This window comes from Toxorhynchites rutilus, chromosome 2 (assembly GCF_029784135.1).
Source record: "Toxorhynchites rutilus septentrionalis strain SRP chromosome 2, ASM2978413v1, whole genome shotgun sequence".
In the NCBI taxonomy this organism is placed as follows: Eukaryota; Metazoa; Arthropoda; class Insecta; order Diptera; family Culicidae; genus Toxorhynchites; species Toxorhynchites rutilus.
Window position 1 is genome coordinate 169,011,110 of NC_073745.1, and position 27,068 is coordinate 169,038,177.

Genomic DNA, 27,068 nt, shown 5'->3' on the forward strand with positions numbered 1-27,068 from the left:
TTCGACGTTCGATGTAAGAGTTCACTCTGAAATGGACCACTGAAGAATCTTAACACAAAAACAAAAGCAACAAACTCATCTCTTTCGATACCGTATTTAACTGAAAATTTTATTTATGAAATTCATAAAAGTATGTATATCAATAATATACTTTTTAATATTTTATTGACAAATGTCTATACATGATTTATTTTAATAATATTTTTGATATTTTGTCGACCAAATTTTGATTGTATTTCAGAACTGCTTTCAATTCGGACAACTCTTTCGCCAGTGCATCTAGTTTTTCAGCACTTTCATCCATTTTTGTTGTGAGCGTACAAAAACTAGCAGTTTCAAAGCTATAGTCTAACTCTACCAGCCGATCCACTGGTTGGGTTCCGATAGGTGATATATTTATGGCATCCTTGGCATTCTGTGGGCGAAATTTATATCCAACCGGATTGGATGCATTTATATTTTTCCTTGCCTTCGCTATATCATATGCAGCCATCATGATTGTTCTAGGAAGCCGTTTTTCTTCTGGATTCAATGGTTTGATACTCAATATAACACGATAGGCTTGTGGTGAAACTAATGCGGTGTAGTGTAACAAACTTCTTAACCAGTTGGGAAGCCATCCATTGAAAAGTGCCGATTCAATATAAGATATCAATTTAGTTTGTCCGACCAGTTTCGAAAGTGTTGCCGTTTTTTTCAGTGCTTGTATATCATCGACCGCAATTCCAACTAAAAGATTCATCAAAATTATCGTGACGAACAGCAGAAATAGTACAAATGTTATTTGAGCACTTAGCTCTAGCATGAACGGGGGATCTTTCCCATCGGGATCATTGATTAATAATTCTAAATCTAATTCTCCAACCATCATTACCAGCACTGTGATGAAGCCCATGAAAGGATTCTCGAACGATGACGAGGATGGAAAAATTACACAAAAACTTATCGTGAATCCAACTAGCATACATGAATAAGCTATAAACAACTTGGCAAACTCTACTTGTACTTTGGTATACATCGCAACATAGGCTCCAAATACTGGTAACTGTCCAATCATAACCATCAAATGAGTCCATCCTAATAAAACTGCAAATGCTCCTATGTGATTCTGCCATGTATATGTTCTCTTGGTATATATATAAGAAATCACGAAAACACTAACTATGATGAACCACTCTGTTACATTCTCCATTTGCGTGACATATCGACGAATGGAAGAGTATCCAGTCATACCATAAAGCTTCCGACAAATTTCAACTAATGTTATTGCAACTAACACCATCCATTGCATTTCCATTACAAAAGGATTATTACGCAACATGTTCCCGAGAATTGACTGCTTCTGGCATAGTTCTTGTTCTTGAATTGTTTCTTCCATATCCTTGCTTCCGTTATAACAATTGTGTGCTAAAGCAGTTAGCACATATAGAGTGAGAAACAAAATAAAAATGAAACAAAACAACAATCTTGCAATATAATATTTACGGATCTTGCCCCATTTTATGTAAATAAACGCAGAACACAACGGATGTTGCAGTATTTCTTTCTGACTTTCATCAACAAGAGTATTCAAATAACTTATTTCCCTAGGATAGCAATGCTGTAAAATACTTCGGAAGTCTAATTCTAACACAACTTCTTTATCCGACGGATCTTGAGAATTAATCAGAGTGATAGCATCGTTGAATTTTCTTCTAATCATAGCCAACGAAGCAGGTGTTTTCCTTGTTATTACATTCAATGCAGTGGTGCCCTTTTTGGACTTCGTAGTTACATCGGCGTCATGATAGATTAAAATTTCCACGCAATGTGCCAGACCATCAAGCGCAGCCAAATGGAGCGGTGTAAATCCAAATATGTCCTTGCGGTTCACATCCGAACCCCAGCATATGAGCGTTTCGATAATGTCAATCGCGCTGTCTGATTTTCCGATCGCTGTATGGAGCGGTGTTCGCAAATCAAAATCCTCTGCATTAGGATCTGCGTTTCCCAACCTTAATAGTAATTCAACGCACTCTAAACTAGAAGTACGAGCTGCTAAATGTAAAGGAGTAAATCCTCGATGGTTCTTGAATTTTGCATTTGCTCCTTTGGCTAAAAGTAAGCTAACACATTCAACGTTTCCTTCGTCAGCAGCAAGGTGAAGAGCTGTTGATTCTTTTTCTCGTATTCCAATTCTAATATTCGGATCCGCTGTTGGAAAGTCCAACAATGCCTTCAGACATTGAACGAAACCCAAATCCGCGGCAAGGTGAATTGAGTTCATTCCACTCGGTTTCAATGAATTGACATCCATCCCCTCCGCAATAAACAGCTTCACACAATCGATAGCATTAGCACGAACAGCACAGTGTAGAAGCGATTCTTCACAATTTGGCTTTTTAGTATTTATATTTAGTCTAGCACCTCTAGCTATCAAAAACCGAGCAATCTCTATCGAATTCCCGAATGCTGCGCAATGTAATGGCGTAAACGATTTCGGTTGCATATTGACATCTGTTTCTCTAGTCACTAAAAAACTAGTACAATTGAGGCACCCGCTGAAAGAACTAAGATGCAATGCGGTAAATCCATTGCTATCAAAATAAATCAGCTCTGCTCCACATTCTAGAAGGCCTTCAAGTAGGTCCCAACGTTTCATAAATGCTGAAAATATAAAACTTATATTCTTCTCCGCTTGTGTAGCACCTTCGAACATTTCTTTTATATTAGCAGCTATTGTATTCCCTTGTTCAATATTGTCCAGCAACTTCAACCTTCCAGAGCACAACCGCATTTGTTCCATCAGTGAGGTACGGATTGTTTCGAACGAGAATTCAAATCCAAATTCTGCATTTGATTCTTCGTATTGATCAAACATATTTGGCGCACTTTCTGCAGGTGGCGATGGTCCTATCTTCATGTATTCAAAATCTTCAGCAAGCACTGCTTCATGATTATTACGCCAATGCACTGTAACGTCAGGCGTGAGAGAAAATCTAACAGAAAAAATCCTATAGTTGCAGACTTAGCCGATTTACTTATTCAAATACCTTGGTTTTAAAGGAAACTGTGTACTTTTCACTTTAATTGATCTTGATCCCATTCGGTATTTGGGTTTAGCCGACCCTTCCTTGTAACCAAAGTTTTCCATGGTTCTCGAAAACCTTCACGGCACGAATATCATATCACAACTGAACTCTGAATAATTTGATCCAATTTAATATCCGACATCATGAGCGAAGGCGAACACGTTGGTGAGAGCAAATAATAGCTAATGTGTAGTAGTTCTTCAACACATGTGTGAAGATAACACTGAATGCTATTGCATTCTAGTGATAAAAAGATAAGACGCATAATAAAATAAATTCACATCCTGGGATATGCGCATTGCAATATAAAGCAAGATTAATCCGCGTTGAGTATGCGAAAAGTCTAATCAACTTTGTCTCTTTCAACTTCGCTAGCATGTGAACTTTCTGACGTGTGTTCATGCAAAAAAATTATGCTTTCATTAGAATTGGGCATACTATTTGAACATGACGAATGATTCTAATTAGAGTGTTGTATCATTAGGTGAAATTAACAAAACAAGTAAAATGAATAGTAGACTCGAGAACTTTTGATTGTGATTCATATTGTTTTGTAAACAAACACTAGGATCAACAACAAGAATTGATTACCAGCTTCAATTTAAGTGTACGCCGTACGAAAAGAAAAGAATAGTAAAATTTTAATTCGAAATTCGAAATAACTTGAAATTAGTCAGAGTTGTTTGAAGTCACTACGCCCTCCTCAACCTTAATCTGCGAGCTATCTACATTCTGGTTCAGAGTTTCTTTCTGCAATAGCCTGTTCGATCTCCTCACGACATCGCAAATAAATAATAAGAAAATGCCCACTCGTCGGACCTGAACATCAACATTAAACACCAAATGTGTTTATTTATTTATTCAGTAACTAGCTGACCCGACAAACTTCGTCCCGCCCAAAATTTGTTTTTTGTTATCAATACATTCAAACATTCACGTTCTCTTACTGAGCGCAAGTTCATGAGTCCAATCGCAGAACTGTTCATTGATTGATCTTCTAATCGACCCCGCTGAATTTACCTTTAACTAAAAAAATCCTAGTACTTCTACCAAAACTCATCATTATAATACCAGATTATTTTCAGACACAATTCTCGTTCAAGATTTCTCAACCACATGCAAATAACATGTTTCTCCGTTACATGGAATAAATGTTTGATACAGAAAATATGATAGAATAAAGACAGACCCCTCCCCTCTTTTCCCCTTAGAAAGGGTGGAGGAGTGTCTATTCATCATAGAAACGTTTCGTGCCCCCTAAAATCTTCACATGCCAAATTTGGTTCCATTTGCTTGATTAGTTTTCGAGTTATGCTGAAATTTGTTTTTCATTTGTATGACAGCCTACCCATAGAGAGGGGGGCGGAGTCTCAAACAATCATGAAAACCTTCCCCGGCCCCAAAAACCCCTACATACCAATTTTCATGTCGTGACAACTTTGATGAACTCGGTGTTATTATGAATGCCACGATACTGTCACGTCACGGGGAAAAACAAGTATATTTATCACTTGTGTTTTAGATGGTGGAAGCTAGTCACGCGGAATGGAGTAAGTTTAATTTCGGATTTATTAAGCTTTTTTGCTAACATTTTGAATCTTGTCTTGCTTTTAGAGAAAGAAAAGATAAACGAACAGCAATTTACCCGCTTGGTGGCATTTTTAGAACGAAATCCTGAAGTATCCGGAGAACGTGAATTTGTTTATTTGGGTTCGATAAATGCGCTATGGGATATAATTGAGGACTAAAAATGTAGCTCCCGTAGACCGATTGAAACATGGTGAAAGGTCTAATTTCGATTGCCTTAAATGAATAGATTTTTTTTTGTTTCTATTTTAAAGATTAGACTAACAGAGAGTTGCAACCCCATAAAATGGCAATGGAAGCCACTGGTCCAGAACGATAATTATGATTGATTATGTATAGAATTTATTTGTTGATATTTTGAATATAAAATAATAACTGTAATGTTTTTCCAACATTGCAGAGCTGGTTTTTGTAATTCATACATTCGCAATTGGTGGACAAGACCCGAATTAGGACGATAGTTACATCGAATAAGGCCATTGATCTTTTGTTTTTACGTAATAGATATTTTCAACGATATTGTTTTGAAGACATACATGACATACTGATCATGAGATGGATAAATTCGGGTTTATTCTGAGATATAGAAGATATTATTATTCATCAAAATTGTAGAAACGGTTCTTAAAAAATGATTCTAACGTTGACTTATACTAAATTCTTCTCACTTTTCAAACGAGTAAGACAGAGCTGAGTACAAGAGTATGCGAGATATCAATTATTAAACTCATGATAGTCATGCTTTATCTCTAGAGTAATTTATAGAAAGAGGAAATAAAACAACATTTCCATATGTTTAACAACTACATTATTTACGAGCAACCAAGTATTCCTCCTAATCTTTGAAATAGCGTTTGATTCAGCAAACTAACGAACCAAGCAAATGATTCATGGAATGAGTCCGAATAGTTGGCATTGAAATACCGAATCATCGAGGTATAATCGCAAACTTGTCATTCTAAAACATACGTTCAATTGAATGGAATATTATCTCATACACTTATTAATTTTACCTACATAACGTTCAAACGTCCGAAATTATGCAACCGACATAACGTTCAAACGCCCGAAACTATGCAGCTGACATGTCTTTTATAAACGAAAATGAACTCTTCCACTTCACGGTGGAAACGGAATGAAACGCATTCGCGATGACAACGGTACGGTGTCGACATCTGGATGCGAGATTAGTTTCCCACTAAATTTATCATTATAATATCAATTTTAATCACTAATAATTTGATATTATAATGATAAATTTAGTTTCCCACTAAATTTATCATTATAATATCAAATTATTAGTATGAGAACACTTGTAATACTAACCTCGAGCCAACCGCGAGTAATCGGTTACATATTACTAACATAGTTGTAAGACAAAAATTGTCAAAATATTGGACTCCCGGCCCCGTCAGGCTAACGCCACATGTGCCTTAATAAAATATATATTTTGGAAAAAAAAAATATCAAATTATCTTCAGATGAAATTTTTGTGTGAGATTATTATATCACATGAAGAAAACAAAGTTTTCCACTCACATTGAATACCAGTTTGATACGAAGAAGTTAATTTTCATTAATGATTTTGTATTTGAAAAGTGCTCATTCTGCCTGAAAACTCATCATTATCATCGACACTTCACTAACTCGTAAAACGTAGTTCAATGCGTGCCGTTTATTTCGTTTCCACCGTGAAGTGTATTCGAGAATCAGGCCCAAAGTGAAGTGTAAGTGACGTGAAAGGGTTTGAGACAGTGATTTTCGTGATCAGGCCCAATAACTCACAATCACGAAGTTGAAGGAAAGACACATAAAACGAAACACAACAATGATGGATCCTTCTACACCCAAACTAGTGTTGTCAGAAAGCATTTCATTTTCGACAGAAAACATGTTATTTCGTGAATTGAAGCGTCAAATAAGCAAATAATGTCAGCTGTCCCCCAACGCTTTCAAATGTTTGTATGTATGGAAGCAGACATCTCTTTCTTTTTTCTTTTTTCACCTTTTTGGGGATTGCACAAAAAAAAATACAAACGACGTCAACGGAAATCGAACCAAGGACGGCTGGAATGCAAGACTGTTTCACACGAACACGCTATCCACATAGCTAATGATGCTGTTGGGGAGGAGCGTGATAATATTACATCTCATTACAAATTGAAGTTGGAAAGTGTTTTTTAATTTTACTCCGAGAAAACACTTTCCAGCATAAAGGAGATCTATATCCATCTCGGTCTGGGCCGTGTCCAAGTAGTGTGTGCTTATTTGAAACGTGTCTCTTGCTTCCCTCGCTCGTATTAAACTTATATTGCCGTACCATATATATTATACAAATGCTTACCAGTATTTGTGAGTCATGACATTTTCTGTCATTTTTACGCTCATTTAATGTAATAAATCGGAATGACAAAACATTAGCTAAAAATCAATTTTTGGTGTAGGGCTTAACCTGAGTGGGAATGAAGGTATGGAAAAAAATTATCGAATTTAAAGTACCGACCATGTACATTTTGTTTATTGGCCCAAAAATGACCTGTGCAAAATTTCAGCTCAATCGGACATGATTTAGGGGTGTCTCAGAGCACTCAATGTTTTGCTTTTTTGGCCTGAGTAGCCAGTCCCAAAAAGTCGATTTTCGAACAATTTTTTTTGGGATAAAACCAGATCTCGACGTTTTATGCATTTTTAAATCTTTTGGCATCGGAAAAAAAATCTTGAAACGCTTGGTTTGGCGATGGTTAGGTTAATATGTTCATTGAAACGCATTTTGCAATAGCGATCGCAGAAACAACATACTCCAGGGGTACCGGCACGATTGTATATACGAATTCGATTCGAGATTGTGCGATAGTTTGGCACTTTTCACATTCAAGTCCATGCCGTTCTCAAGACACTCTTCTTTGGAGGTCATTAATATCAGCCTAAAGTGCACATCAGTCGAGGTGAGATGTGACAGATATAAGGTTGGGGAAAAAGAAATGTCGTATTTCTGATCGAAATTTGACGCTTTATTTAACATACTTAAAATTATCCAATTTAAGTCAAATATGCACCGTTTTGTTCGCAAACTTGTTGCCATTTAGAAGGCCACTTAATTATACCCCCCCCCCACCACTTATACCCCCCCCCCTCCTTATTTACAAAAAACTCAGACAGCCAGTTTCGCAAGCCTCTTTTGAGGCCAACTTAGTATCACCAAGAGCGTTTTGCATGCATGGACCGGAAGAGATGATAATCACCAGGTCCAGGTCCGGGCTATACGGTGGGTACAATAAGAAATCCCATCCGAGCTCCCGTATCTTCTGGCGGGTCATCAAAGATGTGTGAGGCCGAGCGTTGGCCTGGTGGAAAACAACACCCTTCCTATTGATCATCCTGGCCGTCAATCCGGACTTGGCGATGGTTTGGGCTGGCTCACCGCGCTTCGACCACGACTTTTTTCGCCACTACATGGTTGTCAGGTTGTCGTACGTGATCCACTTTTCATCACCAGTCACCATCTTCTTCAAAAATGGGTCGAGTTCGTTCCCTTTCAGCAGTGCATCTCATCACCAGTCACCATCTTCTTCAAAAATGGGTCGAGTTCGTTCCGTTTCAGCAGTGCATCGCAGGCGTTGATTCGGTCTTTTGCGTCAACTCGTGTGGCACCCATACATCCAGCTTTTTTTTGGAATCCAATATTTTGCAAATGATTCCAAACGGTTTTATGGTCTATACCCAGTTCCTAACCAATCGAGCGAGTGCTCACATGCCGGTCTACTTGGATGATTTCAACGATTTTATCGGTTTCCACGACGACCAGTACGGAGTGTATCTTCGACAGGCACTACACCAGAACGAAATCGATCAAACCAACGCTGTGCTGTGCGAATCGTTACAGTATCGGGTCCATAAACTACACGATTTTTTTCGGCCGTTTTCGTTGTAGTTTTACCTCGCAGGTAGTAAAAACGTAAAATATGGCGAATTTCTTGCTTGGTGGACTCCATCCTTGACGCGCTAGAACTTGAGACTGAGAAGGACAATCACAACACTGTCAAAATGACACTTGTAGCACGTCTTTAAATAGCCGTATAGTATGACACGATGTGATAAGTACAACACAAGATATGTTTAAGTGTTGTCACATATTGACAATATATGACTTTTTTTTCCCCAACCCAATATCTTCAAATTGCATGAAACGTCGAGATCTACTGTCACCTCGAAAATCATTGACGTAGGACTACGTCTAACCAGAAGATATAGGGAGTAAAATGAAAATCTAGGCACTGAACATGGATGAAAAAATGAAAGATTTCGAACACTTTTAACTTGAGCATTTCTTAATAGATCGCAAAGCTGTTTACATTAATTGATAGCAAATATTTCTATCACAATGAATAACTTTTTTTTTCAGATAAACGAATAAATTATTGTGGAATATCAAGCATTGTACAAACGCAACATGTGCCTCGTTTCGATTAGTCCAATTTTCAAATGGGTTCGACCAAAAGGAGCAACCAGAGTAACAGCGGAATATAATCTGGATACAAGCAACGAATTATATTATAAGACACTACCCTTGTGATTTTACCGCCAGCCGAATAAAATTAATTTGGTTGTTGTTTTCCGAAAACATCATTCATTTTCTAACCGTAGAGCTGATGTGCTAAGGCCATCGTTACAGCATGTAGTGGCAGCAGCGTCAGGAGTGGCAGGAGTAACGACAGGAGTGGTAGAAGCGGTGGTAGGAGCAGCGAGATGAGTGGCAGGAGCAGTACATGAATGGTAAGGAGTGGCGGCATGAGAGGCAGGAGTTGCAAAAGCGGATCCAATTTTGCTGCATACACTAAGAGATTCCGCAGACTGCAGATTTAATTTTCGTTTGAGCTAGTAAAAAAACCGACCCAACTAAATAGATGCATTGTGCGCTAATGCATACCTCTCCGTACTATTGGACGATATGAAGTCTGCAGTCTGCGCTTCGTGGAATCGATCCAGCACACCAGTGCCTGTGATTGCATTCAGCCTGTCGAGAAAAGTCTTCTGTAAAATGAGGACAAAACTTTCGGCATCGTGAGAACGATACATAATCTATTGGCGTTTTTCAGGGCCACAAAATCATTCACAACAGAGTTGTTAGAAGTTATCTACAAAATACGATGGATTCTAAAGTGATATCCGAAAAATAAATTATTGGGGTCTTTCAGATCTATCGTTCAGTTTTTATAAATTGCGAATTAAAGGTGGCTTCAAAGTACAAGCGATTGTTTAATACGTTTGTTGCAAGTCGTTTCAAAGAAGAAATTTTCCAACAGTGCGTTGTGTTTGTCAATTGAGGTGAAAATTCGTTCCATTGCGATTGCTACAGTTGCCGCCAACATAATTGATCTCGGATACCCTCGGTTCTGCTAAACATACAGCTAAGTCGGCAAAAAAGCGACTAGAGCAGCAGCGAAATACACTTTGATGATTTCACTGGCATTGCGAAAACAATCGTAGCTTTCCACCGACAATATAAATCTGTTCAAGGGGAATGTGAAAATATAAATAATACGACAACGAAGCCAATAGACGCACACGCCAGTAATCTGCAGTCCTTTTCTATCCTTTTATTTCTTAAAGCTGCTAGTACATAAAACATCTCAATACAATTAAAATATGAAGAAAAGCAAAGTATTTTAATGTAAGCCACTCCCATTGTGATTCTACTGCCAGTCGAGTGGCTGGAGCGGTAGGAGTCAACGGGCAACGAGTTTCAATTTCATACTTGCTGCGCTCATACACTAAGAGCCTCCACAGACTCAGGGTGGCAACTTGATTTGGGTTTTGGAATACCTGTTTTTTCCCGATTTTCCTGGTAGATTTTTTGAAAAATTCCTGGTCTTTCATATATATGCAAAAACTCTACAAGTTCGCAAAACAAGATGAATTCATTTTTTTTTCATAGAACAAGAAAAATATTAAAACAAACAATAGAACTGTAAAAACGAGACAGAATCATTGAAAACAAAGTAAAATAAAATAAAACTCGCATATACAGGGAGAATATTTTGACGTAGAACTACGTCTTTCATTAAGGGTGCCAAATCAGAAAACAGGTCACGTTTTAATGAAATAAAGTTAACGCTAATAACTATTTATGTCGCGAACGGATTTTGGCGATTATATACTAAACGAATCGGAAATTCCATAAGATTTGTTTAATATGCTATACATTAGAATCCCCTGGTTTGTAAATGGTTAAAATTCAATTCAACTTTAAGCGTTTCCATTTTCCCATACATTTGTTCTGTCCATTTGTGTGCTTTCCCGAACAAAGCTATCAATAACGAGCAACTGATCGACGACCAACGGAGGGGAAAACGTAGGGTTTAAAGTCTCCTTGAACAAAGGAAAAGTAGAAGAATGAAGGGGAATAATTGCCTAGAGTATTAACAGTGGATCTCGTTGAGGCAAACTTTCATTCGGCATTGGACTGTTGAGCAATCCAGTTCACTTTGCTTTCGCTGCGCTTCGATCTAAGTTTGGACCCCACCAGAGGTAATCCAACTTGGATATCGTCGATTGGATCGTGGATTGGAGGAAGGCAAGCTCTAGCCCTGCAAAAAAACGATCGCATTTCCAGGGGCAATAAAATTTCGAGGCAAGCGTCATCTAATGATGCACGCGTTGTTGGTGCAGTGAAAAGCGCTCGCACTGAACCGAGCCTTCGCGAGTGTGACACCGCATCGAACAACAACGAAGTAGGCGATTTCGGCGCGTCAGTCGAAAATGTAAACGCCGTTACCCAGGCAGCAACCAAATCAAGTGGGTGTTACAGCAGAGTACAAGCTGTGTGGCATAATTCGTTTTTTTTCCAAGCTGTTAACATTGTTTTCCGTCATCATAAGGGCTCCGTTGGTGCCTTTGAGAATGCATAAAGATATTAGAGTGGGTTTAGACTAGTGATATATTCATGTGAAGAAATATAATGAGATTTATAGAAATCGTATCAACCGTTTACACTAGCGTGAACTTCTATAATGAATATGGGCCTGATCACGAACGTCACTTCACGGTGAAAACGATATGAAGTGCATACAGATTGCATACAATTCATTTCGTTTTCACCGTGAAGTGACGTTCGTGATCAGGCCATATATTCATATTTTCTATGAATTTATTCACCTGAAGTAGAACTGCATCAAACTTTAGTGATTTCTCACCAGTGAGAAATTTACAAGCGTTTACATATGCTGAATTTATTCAAGTTATATATACCTCGAATAAGTGTATTATATTTATTCTCACCCGTTTACAACTATTTTCACGTGAATAAATCCATCTACAGCTATAGATCTCCCCCAATGTAAACCCGCCATTAAACTGACGTTATGGCGAAGCAGGCGTTGAGATTGTGCGCCAAAAAAATAATTTGGGGAATATCAAGCATCTTGAATGTCTTACTTACTTATAAGTTATTTGGCTTCGCGTGCCAGTCGCAAAACTGCCTTCAACTAGGATTACATTTGCGCTAAAATTGATCAAAATGAAGCATTGCTACTGTTTCCGAGTTTGTTATTAACAAAAAGAGTTTATTTCGTTTGTTTAGTCACCAAGAATGTAAATGTCGTTCTGGAATTTTGTATGTGATTAGGTTTCGCTTGCCAGTAGCAAAACCTCCTCTACTGAGGGTGACAGCTGCGCTTCTCTCGAGCATGAGAAAGTAATACAACTTTTTTCGAGGCCAGTAATATTAACGGAAGCGTTTCTTTTGAGAATAACGCAAAATGATGAGAAGTGTTTTTATTCCTAGTAGTTTCAAGCCACCAATGTATGGCGACTTATATAAAATAACAGTGTAGTTCTACGTCAACAATGCGGTCGTATCTTGGACACAACCTCCTATAATTTTTTAAACGAGCGAGCAAAACTGTGTGATGACACAGTTTCCAGTATCCATATTAGCTCTGCCTTCGTCACATTTTCTCCAAGAATGTATCATTTCATGGGATCAGGTCTACCACTTGCTGAGGAAGATTGCCCAAATGAGCTCTCGACCTGACTCGTCTCTGTATTCTGCGTTTCAGTAGAAATGGACATTTTACAGTTGTTCTCAACTGTACCCGCGGCCCGACAGTACCCGTGAATGGAATGTTCTTGTTCACATTCACGTTCACATTGAATGTTCGCCAGTAAACGTGGAGTAAATAAACATCGAACTTCAATAAAGTAGTTCAGATAAAATATATAGTTGTTCACGAAGCAACGATGTTTTTCGACCCGTACAGAGATTCTATTGAATGAAATTGCCTCCATATAGAAATTGTGAACACGAACGGGGAAATATTTTGACGTCCATATTCACCAGATTTCACGTTCGTGTTCACCGATGCCGGCGGACTATGACGAACTTACCAACATCTAGATTCCACGATATCGTAGTGAAATAGTGATTTATTCCATTTTTATCAATATGAATTGTATTTAAATATGTTTTTCAGTTAGAACATGTTTCTTCGTATCATTTAAAGATATTTTCCTCGCGTTTTATATACGGATTGATGCATTATTAACAAAAAAAAATGTTCACGTTCACGAGAGGTCTAAACCTACGATAAGATCAGACAACTGACTTCTTACCCTTCTTCGTCGTCCAAAAACGAAGCCATGACATGAAGATGCCAGAGCTGCCAAATAACATAAAATTTCGGATTTTTTAAATTTCTGTTTTTATGAATCGTAACATTTGGTTACCATCTAATGATTTTGCATATTTTCAATTAGGCAATCTCAGAAATATGTTTTAAAAAGATGAAATGACGGGTGGGTAATGTCGGGGACATAACCGGAGAGACATAAGACATAAGTCCATTATTCGAATATCATGGAGCACAGATTCAAGAATTACCAACTTTTAGCACAAAATTAAAGAAAAAATTGAAAGGATAAAATAAAACCTCAGCACATTACAACTTTTGATTGTTTCGTATTTAAATCTAAACACTCAAACGCGGTGTCATAGGGATTATTGTTCAGCCGACAACGCACACAAACTTGATGACAAGCACATCGTAATAGGAATTAACGTTTGGTATCGTGATATAATTTGGTTTTGCATTCCTCATGAATAACTGTGTTCTACTAGTCAAGTCCTTCATTTGATACCCACATTGATTTGTATTTTTTTAATTTTTTTTGCTTTGAAAAAATATGTAATCCGCCATTTTGTACCGGCCGCCGTCTTGGATTTTCAAGATCATGAAATACGCAGTTTTATAATGACTGCAGAGATAAAGGTTGTGGAATTCCACGCCATAGCCCGGAATCAACCAACAAACGTATCGTCAGCCATCAAGAAGCACGTCTTACCTTATCGTCGTCGACCGTGTGAAAGGGGCGGAGTGATGACGGCACGCTCTGTGCTCGACGAAACGGGTTGTCGCTGACGCAGTCGACTACAGCTTGTCGATTGAAAGCAGTGTAACATATGCTTTGACCATTAAGCTGCAGTAACACTATTTGTGCAGTAAGCGCATACCACACATCTTCCCCCTTCTCAAAAAAAAGTCTAACATGCCATGAATAAAGATGATGTAGCACACTTTGTGGTTTGTAAGAACCCTTCATATTTTGCTAACTGACATGGCAAATTTTACTCATTCTTATAACTTTGACTTTGAGTGCTTGTAGTGTAATATATATGTTTGTATATACCCTCTATGAGGCTTTGTTTCATTAATAAATGTATAAGAAAACTAAAAAACTTGATAAAATGATTTAATTAATTTTCGTGTGATAATTTTTTTTTTATCTGTATTATAGTGATTTTCAACTCATTTGGCTGGTTCGTCACTTTTACTTCCATTTTTGGAAGAATATCGGGAGTGAGAATTGAACTCGTGACCTTTAGCGTGAGAGGCATGGATGTTACCACTACGCCAGATCGCCTCCACGTGTGATAATTAATTTACCAGTATATTCACCTTGTCGTGAAGTTTATTACATATAAAATAAATCAGTCACCAGGTGACACATTCACTGCGCACAGTCACAGGGGTAGCCAAATTTGACGTTTTGTGTAAAAACGATTAACGAAATTTTTAGTATATTTGGCAACTCTGACAATTCGTATGTTGTTGTTTATTTCTGTGCAACGATAAAGAGGACGACAAAAGAAAAAAAACAGAAAGGAAATTATATGTAAACTGACTGTTTATATTCTCTTGTTTTCATTTCCAATGTTTCTTTTTAGGATTGCAGTTTTCACCTATTGTACATAATCCTGAAGACGAACGGGAATTTTCTTAACGCGAGGATTCCGTCCAGTTGAATCACCCGGAATGGAAGGATTGCTGTTAAAATTTCCCACAACCGATTTCTCTTTCCGCCACCCAGAGACTTTCTTAATTTGTGTAACGTGGCGTTTTATTACGCACCCACTTCCATTACTGAGGGTAAGACTTCCGTTATTCTCTTCCATAACGGTATACCGAATTGGAGAGAAACGGGATTCTCCATTTCCGCGCGTGTGTCGCTCTACTATCACAGTGTCGCCGTGTTTAATTCGACAAAGCCGCGCACTCCGACGTTCATCTTCTCGTTTTTTGCCAGCTAACTTCGCCTCTCGGTCCCTATTGTTGAGAAGTTCTTCGTCTACAGCAACCTCCTCATAGTTCAACATAGGAAGTTTCCGTTTGATCTTCCGGCCACTCATGACCTCCTCTGGTGGTAATTTGGTCATGCTATGTGCTGCTGCGTTGTGCGCATGTATTGCTGCGCGCAGTTCATCGACGTAGTTGCTTTTATTAATCGTTGCACTAGCCATTGCTTTATTAATTACTTTCATATATCCTTCAACAAGTCCGTTTTGTTGAGGGAATAAAGGAGTAGAGATAGTGGATATGCCACGATCCATGCAATATTTTTTATACTCTTCTCCATTGAAAGGAGGTCCATTGTCCATTTTGATTGATTTTGGTATGCCTTCTTGATCGAAAACGGCTTCCAGAACTTTCCGTGTGTATTCAAAACTCGTGGATTTGACAGGTCGAGCGATGAGATATCGTGATCTATAATCAACAATGACTAATATCGAAATGCCTCCGAAATTAATATATGGACCGTTAAAATCCAAAGCTATCGTTTCCCATACGGCTTTTGGTGCAAAAACTCGGTGCATTGGGGTAGGTTTTTCGGGTTTTCCGTTTAACGCACAAGTTTCACATGATTCAACCCACTTTTCAACCTCGCTAGACATACTAGGCCACCGAACACGTTGTCTCAAAATGCTCTTGAGCTTGGCAGCCGAGGGATGACCATCGTGTGCTATCTCCAGTGTTTTTTCCCGTAATGCCGTAATGTCGGGATGACAATACAACCGGTTTTTATTAACATTCCGTCTCGTGTGGTCATGTCATTTTCTACTAGTTGGTACTGTTTCAAGTGCACAGGCCACTCTCCTGACTTAAGTGAACATAATACACCTTAAAGAATAGGATCATCGGATGTCGTTATTTTTATCTCATCATCTGTCAGGAACGTTCACCTCTAAAGTAGCTATTTCCCAAGGGCTTGTATTGTCATCGAAGACATCGTCCTCACCGTTGTAGAGCCTTGAAGGTGGATCAGCGATGTTTTCGGTTCCTCTTATATACTCCACATCATAGCGATATGGGCTCAATCGTAATGCCCAACCATCAGCGCGAGTTAAGGCCCTCTTCGACTCCTCTCGAGATCGATTTAGAATAAATGATACTACTTGTGCGTCAGTTCGTATTGTAAATTTTCGTCCCAATAAGAAATACGAAAAATGTTCGACAGCCCAAAACGCAGCGAGAGTGATTGGAGAAGTCCAGGTCAGGTCGACGTCTTTGGCTGGGGACTTTGCTCGGAAAAACTCCATTGCCTTTGTGATATCCGCAAGTACATTCTCGACTCTCTGAAGGCGATCGTCGGTACTACGCGTGGTGCAACTTACAATGTTAACTGGTGAAATTCTATTAGTCTCATCAGTTGCTTCACGAAAGTTTGCCGATTCGCCAGCTTGACTGTTGTTATTGGCGCCACCCTCATTGTGTGTGATGTTTAGGTGATCGTGGTCTCCTACTTCGGAATTCATGTCAGCTATAGAATCAGATACAGTCTTGGGATTATGGTCAACATCACTGCTCTCGTACTCCGAGACGGGTCTCGCACATACTTTCCCTCGTTTGCCATTTTGATAGATTTTGCTGTCCTTGATAACAATCTGCAATATTCGGAAAATGTTTAACAATATTCGTTATTTATCGATTTTTTGGTCCACTAAAGGAAAGAAAAAAGTTTGGCCATTGCTTTGACCTTTGCCAAAGGAATACGTTTCGTTCTTTTAATGACGTAACAAAAAGCATCATTGCAGATAAGCTGTTTCTGTGGTCTTACTATGCCACAGTAACTAAACGATATTTCCTATAATTGTTTTGGACTTACTGTGCCAATAAATTTCATTGGTGAACGTAGAATAACGTTACACACTGTGGTCTTACTATGCCACCTAGAGAATAATGAGTTCATACGCACGGTTTATATTTTTTTGAACGTTCTACTTGACACTGTGGTCTTACTGGGCCACTTAGACTATCAAAATCCGGAATTTTCCAACATGGTGGACTTACTGTGCCACTTTGATCTTTGCGAACTTTAATTCCCAAAGATGTCTGAACACGGTGGTCTTACTGTGCCACTTAGAACACTGTGGACTTACTGTGCCACTTCGAACACTGTGGACTTACTGTGCCACAAATTCTCAGGAATTTTGCGATTCCTATCTGAGCTAGATGCTTGGGCATCAACGTATTTCTTTGTCAACTTTGTCACTTTTTCACTTATATGCCGCATAGTGGGCATGTTGATAGTGCCACAGAAAACCGGAATGCGAAGAAATTAAAATGGCGTACCATCAAAAATGCTGGTTGATTCCTTTTATTCGAAATATTTAGCAAAATAAATATGTTGATTAAAACAAAAAACTAGGTTCTTCTACGTTAAAGTAAAGAAAAAAAAATGGACTGGCAGGATCGCCAATGTGGAATTCCACGCCATAGCCCGGAATCAACCAACAAACGTATCGTCAGCCATCAAGAAGCACGTCTTACCTTATCGTCGTCGACCGTGTGAAAGGGGCGGAGTGATGACGGCACGCTCTGTGCTCGACGAAACGGGTTGTCGCTGACGCAGTCGACTACAGCTTGTCGATTGAAAGCAGTGTAACATATGCTTTGACCATTAAGCTGCAGTAACACTATTTGTGCAGTAAGCGCATACCACACAAAGGTGTGTTCCAAATTTCAGATCAATCGGTCAACAAGAAGGAGGTCAAATTTCAATTAATGTAATACATCGCTATAGACAAGCATGTTATATACAAACATGCAACAGCTAAATAAAACCGTTTAAAAACTCCAGCATTCAATCAAATCGAGCGCGATTAGCCTCTCATTCACTCGGCGCGACGCTTCCAACCAGGGTTGCCAATAGTATTTTTGAAAAAAACTGGAAGATTGCTCTTGAAAAATTGGATCCTGTAAAACCTTTCTATTTTAAGAAGAACGGCTAATCTAAATTGATTTTTTTTACCCATTTCAATGCTTGAGAAATAGAATTTTTTATGCTGCGTGTAGTGTTTGTATGTAGTTCATAAAACGGTAACTGTAATTACTGTGAAACAATATTTGAGGGATTTTTTTATTTGGGCAAAACTTGAAGAGTTTCGTATTTATCGCTTCATAAAATCCATAAAATCGCTGATAGAAGAGCGTAGCGTATAGTTCGATACCTCAAAAAGGCACGGATCAGCATGAAATACGAGGTAAAATACCAAAAAAATACCATAAACAACTTCTCATAATGTTATTTCAATACTCAAATAACCACAAACAATGTTGCTTAAGTATTACTTTGGTATTGAAATTATCAAATTTTGGTATTGAGACGCTTTTTTCCTCATTTTTTTTTTGTATTATTCATTGCTAATTTACATCTTATATTAGGGTTGTACAAACCAAATTTCGGTATCAAGATCAAGATGGGGACCCTTAAATATTTCCTCTAGCTCGAGAAAGTACTTTTGACAAAATATGCATAGTATGCTTTCCTGCAAAATTTACACTATGGTTCACATGCATTTTATGCATGTTAGCTGTTAGCTATTTAGGGGAGTTTGTTTGCATTCATTAAATTAATTATATTTAGAACTAAAATTTCTTCGAGTGACTATGAGAAACTAATATCCATTTGCTGTAAACGGAAGCAAGGTTACTTGCGTTTTATATTCATATCAATTTAAGTCAATGGAAACCATTTATTCTATGACCTTCTGAACTTCAGGATGTTTTAGAGGATCTATAACATCTGATGTTTATATAAACTCAGAGCCTGCATAGCTCGCGGACTCTATGAACTATTTTGGGTAAGTTTTCTTTCTATGGACATTGTACCAGTCGCGAATGGAATGGTAGATCAATTGGTCTGAACAATTGGAACATCCGATATTTATATAAATTGAAACACAGTGTAGCACATTAATTCTTGTTAAATAAAATTAACAATTGAGTGATACCCTGTTTTCAAAGTAGTTTGATGAGTTTCCACCATTCGGGAAAGCTCTTCGTTTTGGAATTTTCGACAAAATACCGACCGATTGAACAAAATGGAAAGAACCGAATTACAACCTCGCCTGTCGTAGAAAAGAGAGATCGATCCAAGGTCGAATGATAAATCTAAGAAAATAGAATTACATAAGGGATAGGAAGAGGGAGGGACAGATAATATTTATCATTGTAAATTTATTTTACATAAAATGGATAAAACTAGGGTACACATATAAAAAACTGGATAAAACTGTACGATATTCCAAAAAACTGGAAGATTTTAGGGTTCAACTGGATGACTGGATCGAGAAAAAAAAACTGAAAGAATCCAGTTTAAACTGGAACATTGGCAACGCTGCTTCCAACGCTTTTAACACACTTCGATAAGCTCTCCTGCTCCACATCACATAGAAACTCCTGTCTCTCCCTCTTGCGATATCGCACCGCATTCATCCCCTACAAGTGCAGCGATATCTCTTAAACTCAAAATCAATCTCAAGATAGCGTCTTTCCTACTTGGCGTCCGATGATAGAATGTGGCCAATAGAGATGTGCCATCCGCTCATGAGCTGTTCATTCGAATCGCTTCATCATAGTGAACGGATTCGGATCGGCTCGCAATCAAAAAAACGCAGCTCATCAGCTCATTACGGAGCTGGAGCTGATGAGCTGTTGAGCTGTTGAGCTGATGAGCTGCTGAGCTGATGAGCTGTTGAGCTGTTGAGCTGATGAGCCATTGAGCTGTTGAGCTGATAAGCTGCTGAGCTGATGAGCTGTTGAGCTGTTGAGCTGATGAGCTGTTGAGCTGAAGAGCTGTTGAGCTGTTGAGCTGTTGAGCTGCTGAGCTGTTGAGCTGCATAGCTGTGGAGCGCAAAAGCTGCAGAGAGTGTGAATTGCGAGACGCGAAAGAATTTTTCGTCTCCCGCGCTTCATGGCATGACGTCAGTTTGTTTTCGTGTATCCCTCTTCGTACTTTAGCTTTAGCAGAGATGCCAGATAGGAAAAAAGGTTTTTGTTTTGAAGATATTCAATCGTTCGTTACTTCATTAAATTTTTCTTATATGGCCAAACAAAATAGTACACATTATTATATGCTTGTAAATAAATTTAATATATTACATTGTTATTTAAACATTACTGTGGAAACACATACATTTATTTCCGCGTGCTGAATGAAAACAATACAGAAAACCACCAGGCATAAATGTTGATACTGGTCCTTTTGTAACCTTTGTGATCGCGAATAATTATTTCTCGTTGCACCTATTAGTGGATTTATTTTTATATCCTCGGATGCAAAAAAAAATCTCGATGGTTTTTTTTCAAAAAACGTTGTCTCGGCCAATATTCCTGGAGGCATTCTATTTGGCTACTGTTGGTTTTTCTGTTGTTTAAGTTCAGCATATCCTAAGCATCTTCTATGTTGGATTTCAGCATACAGTATTTGTTGTATATTATATTATTAGAATTCATATCAGTTTTAGTTTTTGTACAATTACGAATTAAATTCGTTTATTTTTTGCTTTCCGTCTATTAAAAAATGCACACTATGCAATGTCCCATGGTGATTACGTTTCATATGCAATTGTGTGGACAACTGCAAAATTGAACTGAGCTGAAGAGCTGTTCCAAATGAGCAGCTCACTTGTATGAGCTGAACGGCTCTGAGCCGCTCACCATGATGAGCTGATTTGCCCATCTCTAGTGGCCAAGCACCACCATCGCTTACTTTATATAGCCATATAGTTAAAGTTGTAGCGACCGCCTATATTTATTCATAATCTCTTTTTCGTCCCCCACTTTCACCTTGTCTATACGTTTCGCCCGTACCCGTGGTTGTTTGTTATGAATTGCTGTTCGCTGCGGGAGCGCAGACAAAATGTATGGGAAAGTAGGGAATTCTTTCTTCCAATTTTTCATCAATTTGAACTTTATATGAGCTGATAACCCGTAATGTGTAGCATATAAACAATTTCTGAGGATAGTTCCTATCAATGTGTGTATTTGGAACCAAAATCCATTAATTAATTGAGGAGGTATTAGCGTTCGAACACTTTTTCACACTGAAATATTGAAATGGGCCTCTATATTGAACGGTTAGACGTAATCCTATGAAAACTTTCCTCGACAGAACAGAACAAAATTCGTTGTTCTGTATAGCTGGTTCCATTAGAGATGTGCCATCCGCTCATGAGCTATTCATTCGAATCGCTTCATCATAGTGAGTTGAGCTGATGAGCTGTTGAGTTGAAGAGCTGCATAGCTGTGGAGCGCAAAAGCTGCAGAGAGTGTGAATTGTGAGACGCGAAAGAATTTTTCGTCTCCCGCGCTTTTTATATGACGTCAGTTTGTTTTCGTGTGTCCCTCTTCGTTCTTTAGCTTTAGCAGAGATGCCAGATAGGAAAAAGGTTTTTGTTTTGAAGATATTCAATCATTCGTTACTTCATTAAATTTTTCTTACATCGCCAAACAAGATAATAAACATTATTATATGCTTGTAAATGAAATTACTATATTATATTGTTATTTAAACATGACTGTGGAAACACATAAATTTATTTCCGGGTGCTGAATCAAAAAAATTTAGAAAACCACCCGGCATAAAGTTTGATGATTGATAATGGTCCTTTTGTTACCTTTGTCATCCTGAAGAATTTTTTCTCGTTGCGCCTATTAGTGGATTTATTTTTATATTCTTGAATGCAAAAATAATATCTCGGTAGTTTTATCAAAAAACGTTGTCTCGGCCAATTATTCTGAAGGCATCTCATTTGGCTACTGTTGGCTCTTCTGTTTTTTAAGTTCAGCATATCCTAAGCATCTTCTATGTTGGATTTCAGCATTCAATATTTGTTGTATATTATATTATTAGAATTCATATTAGTTTTAGTCTGTGTACAATTACAAATTAAATTCGTTTATTTTCCTGCTTTCCGTCTATTAAGAAAATGCACACTAGAAAATGTCCCATGGTAGTTATGCAATTGTGTGGACAACTGCAAAAATCAATTGAGCTGAAGAGCTGTTCCAAATGAGCAGCTCACTTGTATGAGCTGAACGGCTCTGAGCCGCTCACCATGATGAGCTGATTTGCCCATCTCTAGGTTACATCATCAAAATAAGTCAACGGGAAAGAAAATGTCAACAGTGTAACAAGAGATTGGTAGTCAGCAAAACACAACATGGATTGTTTCAACCATCTCTTATCAACGTTTAATGATGTTTCCTCCGTTGTATCCCTGTATCATATCCCTCCTATCTGATCGATGAACTTTTACTTAGTCGCGGCAATACATACACACACTCTTTACAGACACACGGGCCGAAGGTTGTGCAGCCCACTGATCATTCACCAAGAGCTGAGGATTGTACTGCTCATGGCAACTCTACACGAGCTGATGAATCTGCCGGCTAGTGATCATTCTATCCTGGATTCCTCGAGTCGAGAAAGCCGCACCACGCTAGATATGGGGTACAGACTAGGGGGGCGTTGCTGATTAATGGTCAGCTGCATCCCATAGGAAGTATCCCGTGTCGGGCACACGTACAGAGACTGCAACACCCCAATTATGAGAACACTTGTAATACTAACCTCGAGCCAACCGCGAGTAATCGGTTACATATTACTAACATAGTTGTAAGGCAAACATTGTCGAAATATTGAACTACCGACCCCGTCAGGCTGACGCCATATGAGCCTTAATAAAAAAATATATTTTGCATTAAAAAATTTTTATGAATAGAAAGCGTATAGCTTGGTGCATGGCGGATGACGCATGTGTAATTTTTTATGGTTGTGTTTGTGGGAAGATGAAAAATCAAACTTGCGTCGATTTGAGACTCTGACTCTAGACGGGACTCAAGCGTCGACGAAAGCTCCGTTGACTGATTGAGTACCGGTAAGTTTCTTCGTTTTTTCAAAAAATAATGCTTTATTCTTTATTTATTGTTACAAATTTAATATTCAAAGTATTTCCCATCGCTAGTCCCAACTTTTTCCCATCCTTCTGGCAATTCACTGATCCCTTTGCGGAAATAATCGGCCGGTTTGTCGGCCATCCACGAATCGATCCAATTTTTGATTTCATCAAAATTGGAGAAGTGCTGGTCAACCAGGCCATGTTGCATCGATCGAAAAAGGTAGTAATCGGATGGAGCAATGTCTGGAGAATACGGCGGTTGGGATAGGACCTCCCATTTCAGCGTTTCCCAGTATGTTTTGACCGGTTTCGCGACATGCGGCCGAGTATTGTCGTGCTGCAAAAAAACTTTATCGTGTCTTTGTTCGTATTGTGGCCGTTTTTTCTTCAGTGCACGGCTCAAAGGTATCAATTGTCGTCGATAGAGGTCCCCCGTAATGGTTTCATTCGATTTTAGCAGCTCATAGTACATCACACCAAGCTGGTCCCACTAAATATACAGCATAACCTTCTGGCCGTGACTATCCGCGCGGCCGTCGATGTTGATGCATGGCCGGTGTATTCATACGTTTCCCGACGTTTAGGATTGTTGTGATGGACCCACTTTTCATTGCCAGTAACGATTCGAGGAAAAAAAAACCCTTTGTTTTATGTCGTTGGAGCAGTTGTTCGCACGTGAAAAAACGGCATTCGACGTCTCGTGGCTTCAATTCATACGGCACCCAATGTCCTATCTTTCGGATCATTCTCATTGCTATTAAACGATCGGATATGATTTGCTGAGCTACTCCAAGTGTATCTGCAAGTTCTTGTTGAGTTTGTGACGGATCTTGATCGAGTAAAGCCTCCAGTTCTTCATCTTCAAACGTTTTTAGCGGTTCGGAACGTTCTTCGTCTTCCAAGACAAAATTACCACTTTAAACCGTGAAACCCACGTCTGACACGTTCGCTCTTCCACCAAAATGCGATGATTTTCCGCAGCCTCTTTCTTCATATTGAAGTAATGAAGTAACACTCCCCGCAAAACATTCTCGTTGGTACGAAATTCGACATATTCGAAGTGGCAAGAAACTATGTTGTTTACACTTCAACTTTTTGATATGAAAACTGAAAAGACGCGCAATGACAGTAGCTTTCCAACGAATGTCTGGAAATTTTATTAAATGGAATAATAATCAAGTTACGCCATCTGTTGTAAAATCGAAGGAACTTACCGGTACACCTAATATATAAAACACTAGCTGACCCGGCAAACTTCGTCCCACCCAAAATTTGTTTTTTGTTGTATACCTTCAAATGAGCAAGTTCATGGGTCCAATCGCAGCACTATTCATTGATTGATCTTCTATTCGACCCCGTTGAATTTACCTTTTACTATAAAATTCCTAGTATTTCTAACAAAACTCATCATTATAATATCAGATTAATTTCAGACACAATTCTCGTTCAAGATTTTTCAACCAATTGCAAATAACGTTTCTCCGTTACATGGAATAAATGTTTTATACAGAAAATATGATAGAATAAAGACAGTCCTAAATCGGACAATTCCTTCCTCGAGTTCTGCCTTATCAACACATCCGTCGATCCATTTTTTTTTTGTATAGATAGAAGAAGATATAGGAGTGCGTTTCATCACATTAAAATCCATTTCCATTTTCGAACAAAGATAAATTTCGCCAGCGCAAACATCAAATGGACTAACAGCACTTGTCACTATGCAATTGTAGAACATATGGGAATTTAATTTTCCGAATTTTCCCTTTTTCTTTCAGAGTTTTCTGAAAATTTTCAATTGTCATGTTTGGTTGGAATATTTTTGGTTGAAATATGTGTAATATTTTTATGAAACCCCCTCTCCATTCCAGAGGAGGGAGGGGTGTCATGCCATTATAGAAACATTTCTCATACCCAAAAACCTCGAGTTATGCAGAAGTTTGTATTTCGTTTGTCTGGCAGCCCCCCTTATAGAAGGGGAGAGGATTGTATTTACCATAGAAACGTTTCGTGCTCCGTAAAACTTTCACATGCAAAATTTGGCTCCATTTGCTTGATTAGTTTTCGAGTTATGCAGAAATTTGTGTTTCATTGGATGACAGTCCACCCTTAGAGAGCGGGAGAAGTGTCATTTGTATGGCAGCCCCCCCTTAGAGAGGGGGTCGGAGGGTCTAACCACCATAAAAACATTTATTGCACCCTAAAACCTCAATATGCTTAATTTGGTTTCAATGGCTTGATAAATTCCCTACTAATGTAGAAATTTGTGTTTCACTTATATGGCAGCCCCTCTTAGGGTGGGGGGAGGTGTCTCAAACTATCACGAAAACCCTCCCCGGCCCCAAAAACCCCTACATACCAATTTTCATGTTGATCGGTTCAGTAGTTTCCGAGTCCATAAGAATCAGACAGACAGACAGACAGACAGACAGAAATCCATGCTTATATATAGATACAGGTACACTACATTTAAATAATAATTTGAAAAAACTAATCAATCATATTTTTCCTGGTTTGTTTGAAAACTCCCGGTTATTTCCCGGTTTTCCCCTGTGAAAAAAAATCCTGGCTATTTCCCGGTTTTCCCGGTTGAGTTACCACCCTGCAGACTACAGACATTCCATCGACCGAAAATTTTGGACAGTTTTGGCTAGTGCAAACACCGACCCAACTGAAACGATGCATTATGCGCGAATGCATACCTCTCTGTACTCATCAGACTATTGGACGATTGAAAGTCTGCAGTCTGCGGGGGCTTCAAGGCCACTGTTCCACGAATATCATCAACAACGACCAACGAGCTTTCAGCACACAAAATGACAAAATGAGGACAAAAATTCGACATCGTGACAACAAAAATGAATCTATAGGCGTTTTTCAGGGCCACCAAAACTTTCACAATAGAGTTATTAAAAGTTATTACAATACGATGCGGTTAAGAAAGGTAACGATTACGAAAGTTATGAAACTTAAATTTCTGCATTACTCGAGAATTAATCAAGTAAAAGCAACCAAATTAGGCAGCTTGAGGTGTTAGGGTGCAATAAATGTTTAATGTATTGAAAACAAAAAACAAATTTTGGGCGGGACGAAGTCTGCCGGGTCAGCTAGTTATTGAATAAAAATGAAAATATCGATATGAAAATATGAATATGAAATCATTTTCTTTTTTTGATAAAACTAAACAACCTATCATTGAGAAATACTTTTTGGAAAGCCTTGCTACTTGGATGAATTGGATGTCTGAATCGTGAATGACTAATTTGTTACTTTTTAAATTTTTCAACTTTCGTGATTTCATTGTTTTCGGGTTGAAAGCGATTCAAGGTATTTTTCAACGTTGAGAGTTGTGTTCTTCGATGAAAAACTGAAGTTGAAGTTTTGTTTAATGGTATTGCTTACGCCTCCACAGCCACGACATAACAGGTTCGGATTTTCTGTTACAGTTCTGCGTCTGCTGAGATGTTTTGTTCTGCGTTGGAGAAGTAATTTTGCTAGGAGATACCGAACAACTACTCAGATATTCAAGAAATTGATTATTCCAATTTCAGTGCTCTAGACAGCGAGCAACCAACAGTACATGTTGATCCTTAGAATTAATTTGACAATCTTCTCAAATCGCTTCGCGGAGCGTTCGCGCCCCTCAGTCAATGAAAGCATACATTTGTCGGCCCTTGTCATTGCTATCAAATATTTGTATCAAAGAGTTTTATCGGCATTCTGGATGATTCAGTCAATATAATAGTTTTCTTTTTTTGTCTTTATTTAAGAGGCTTTTCGCCATAATAGTTGTCGTGTTCCTCACGCCAAGTCCAATGTCATCGATCATACATATTTTGAGCCAAGTGAACCAGACTGAGCTTACTCCTGCTTAATTGAAGGTCTACATCAGAAAA

The 27,068-nt window shown here is 38.5% G+C and overlaps 2 protein-coding genes across 3 annotated transcripts in view; both read right to left on the reverse strand.

Annotated features, from left to right (window-relative positions):
- The window catches only part of LOC129771544 (28S ribosomal protein S9, mitochondrial), an 86,037-nt gene that overhangs the window by 44,582 nt on the left and 14,387 nt on the right, over positions 1-27,068 (reverse strand). The gene's annotated exons all lie outside the window — the stretch shown is intronic.
- On the reverse strand, positions 59-3,190 carry LOC129771542 (transient receptor potential channel pyrexia-like). Its single transcript, XM_055775292.1, has 2 exons — positions 3,033-3,190; positions 59-2,978 (listed from the first exon to the last, which is right to left on the reverse strand). Exons 1-2 carry the CDS (start codon positions 3,131-3,133, stop codon positions 188-190), a joined length of 2,892 nt encoding a protein of 963 aa, XP_055631267.1. The 5' UTR covers positions 3,134-3,190; the 3' UTR covers positions 59-187.

What these genes read in the sequence shown, in the direction of transcription:
- LOC129771542 (XM_055775292.1), bottom strand. Translation starts at nt 3,133, where the DNA reads ATGGAAAACTTTGGTTACAAGGAAGGGTCGGCTAAACCCAAATACCGA. An exon ending in CAGTTTCCTTTAAAACCAAG is followed by an intron (nt 2,979 to 3,032) that starts GTATTTGAATAA and finishes TTTTTCTGTTAG; the next exon opens with ATTTTCTCTCACGCCTGACG.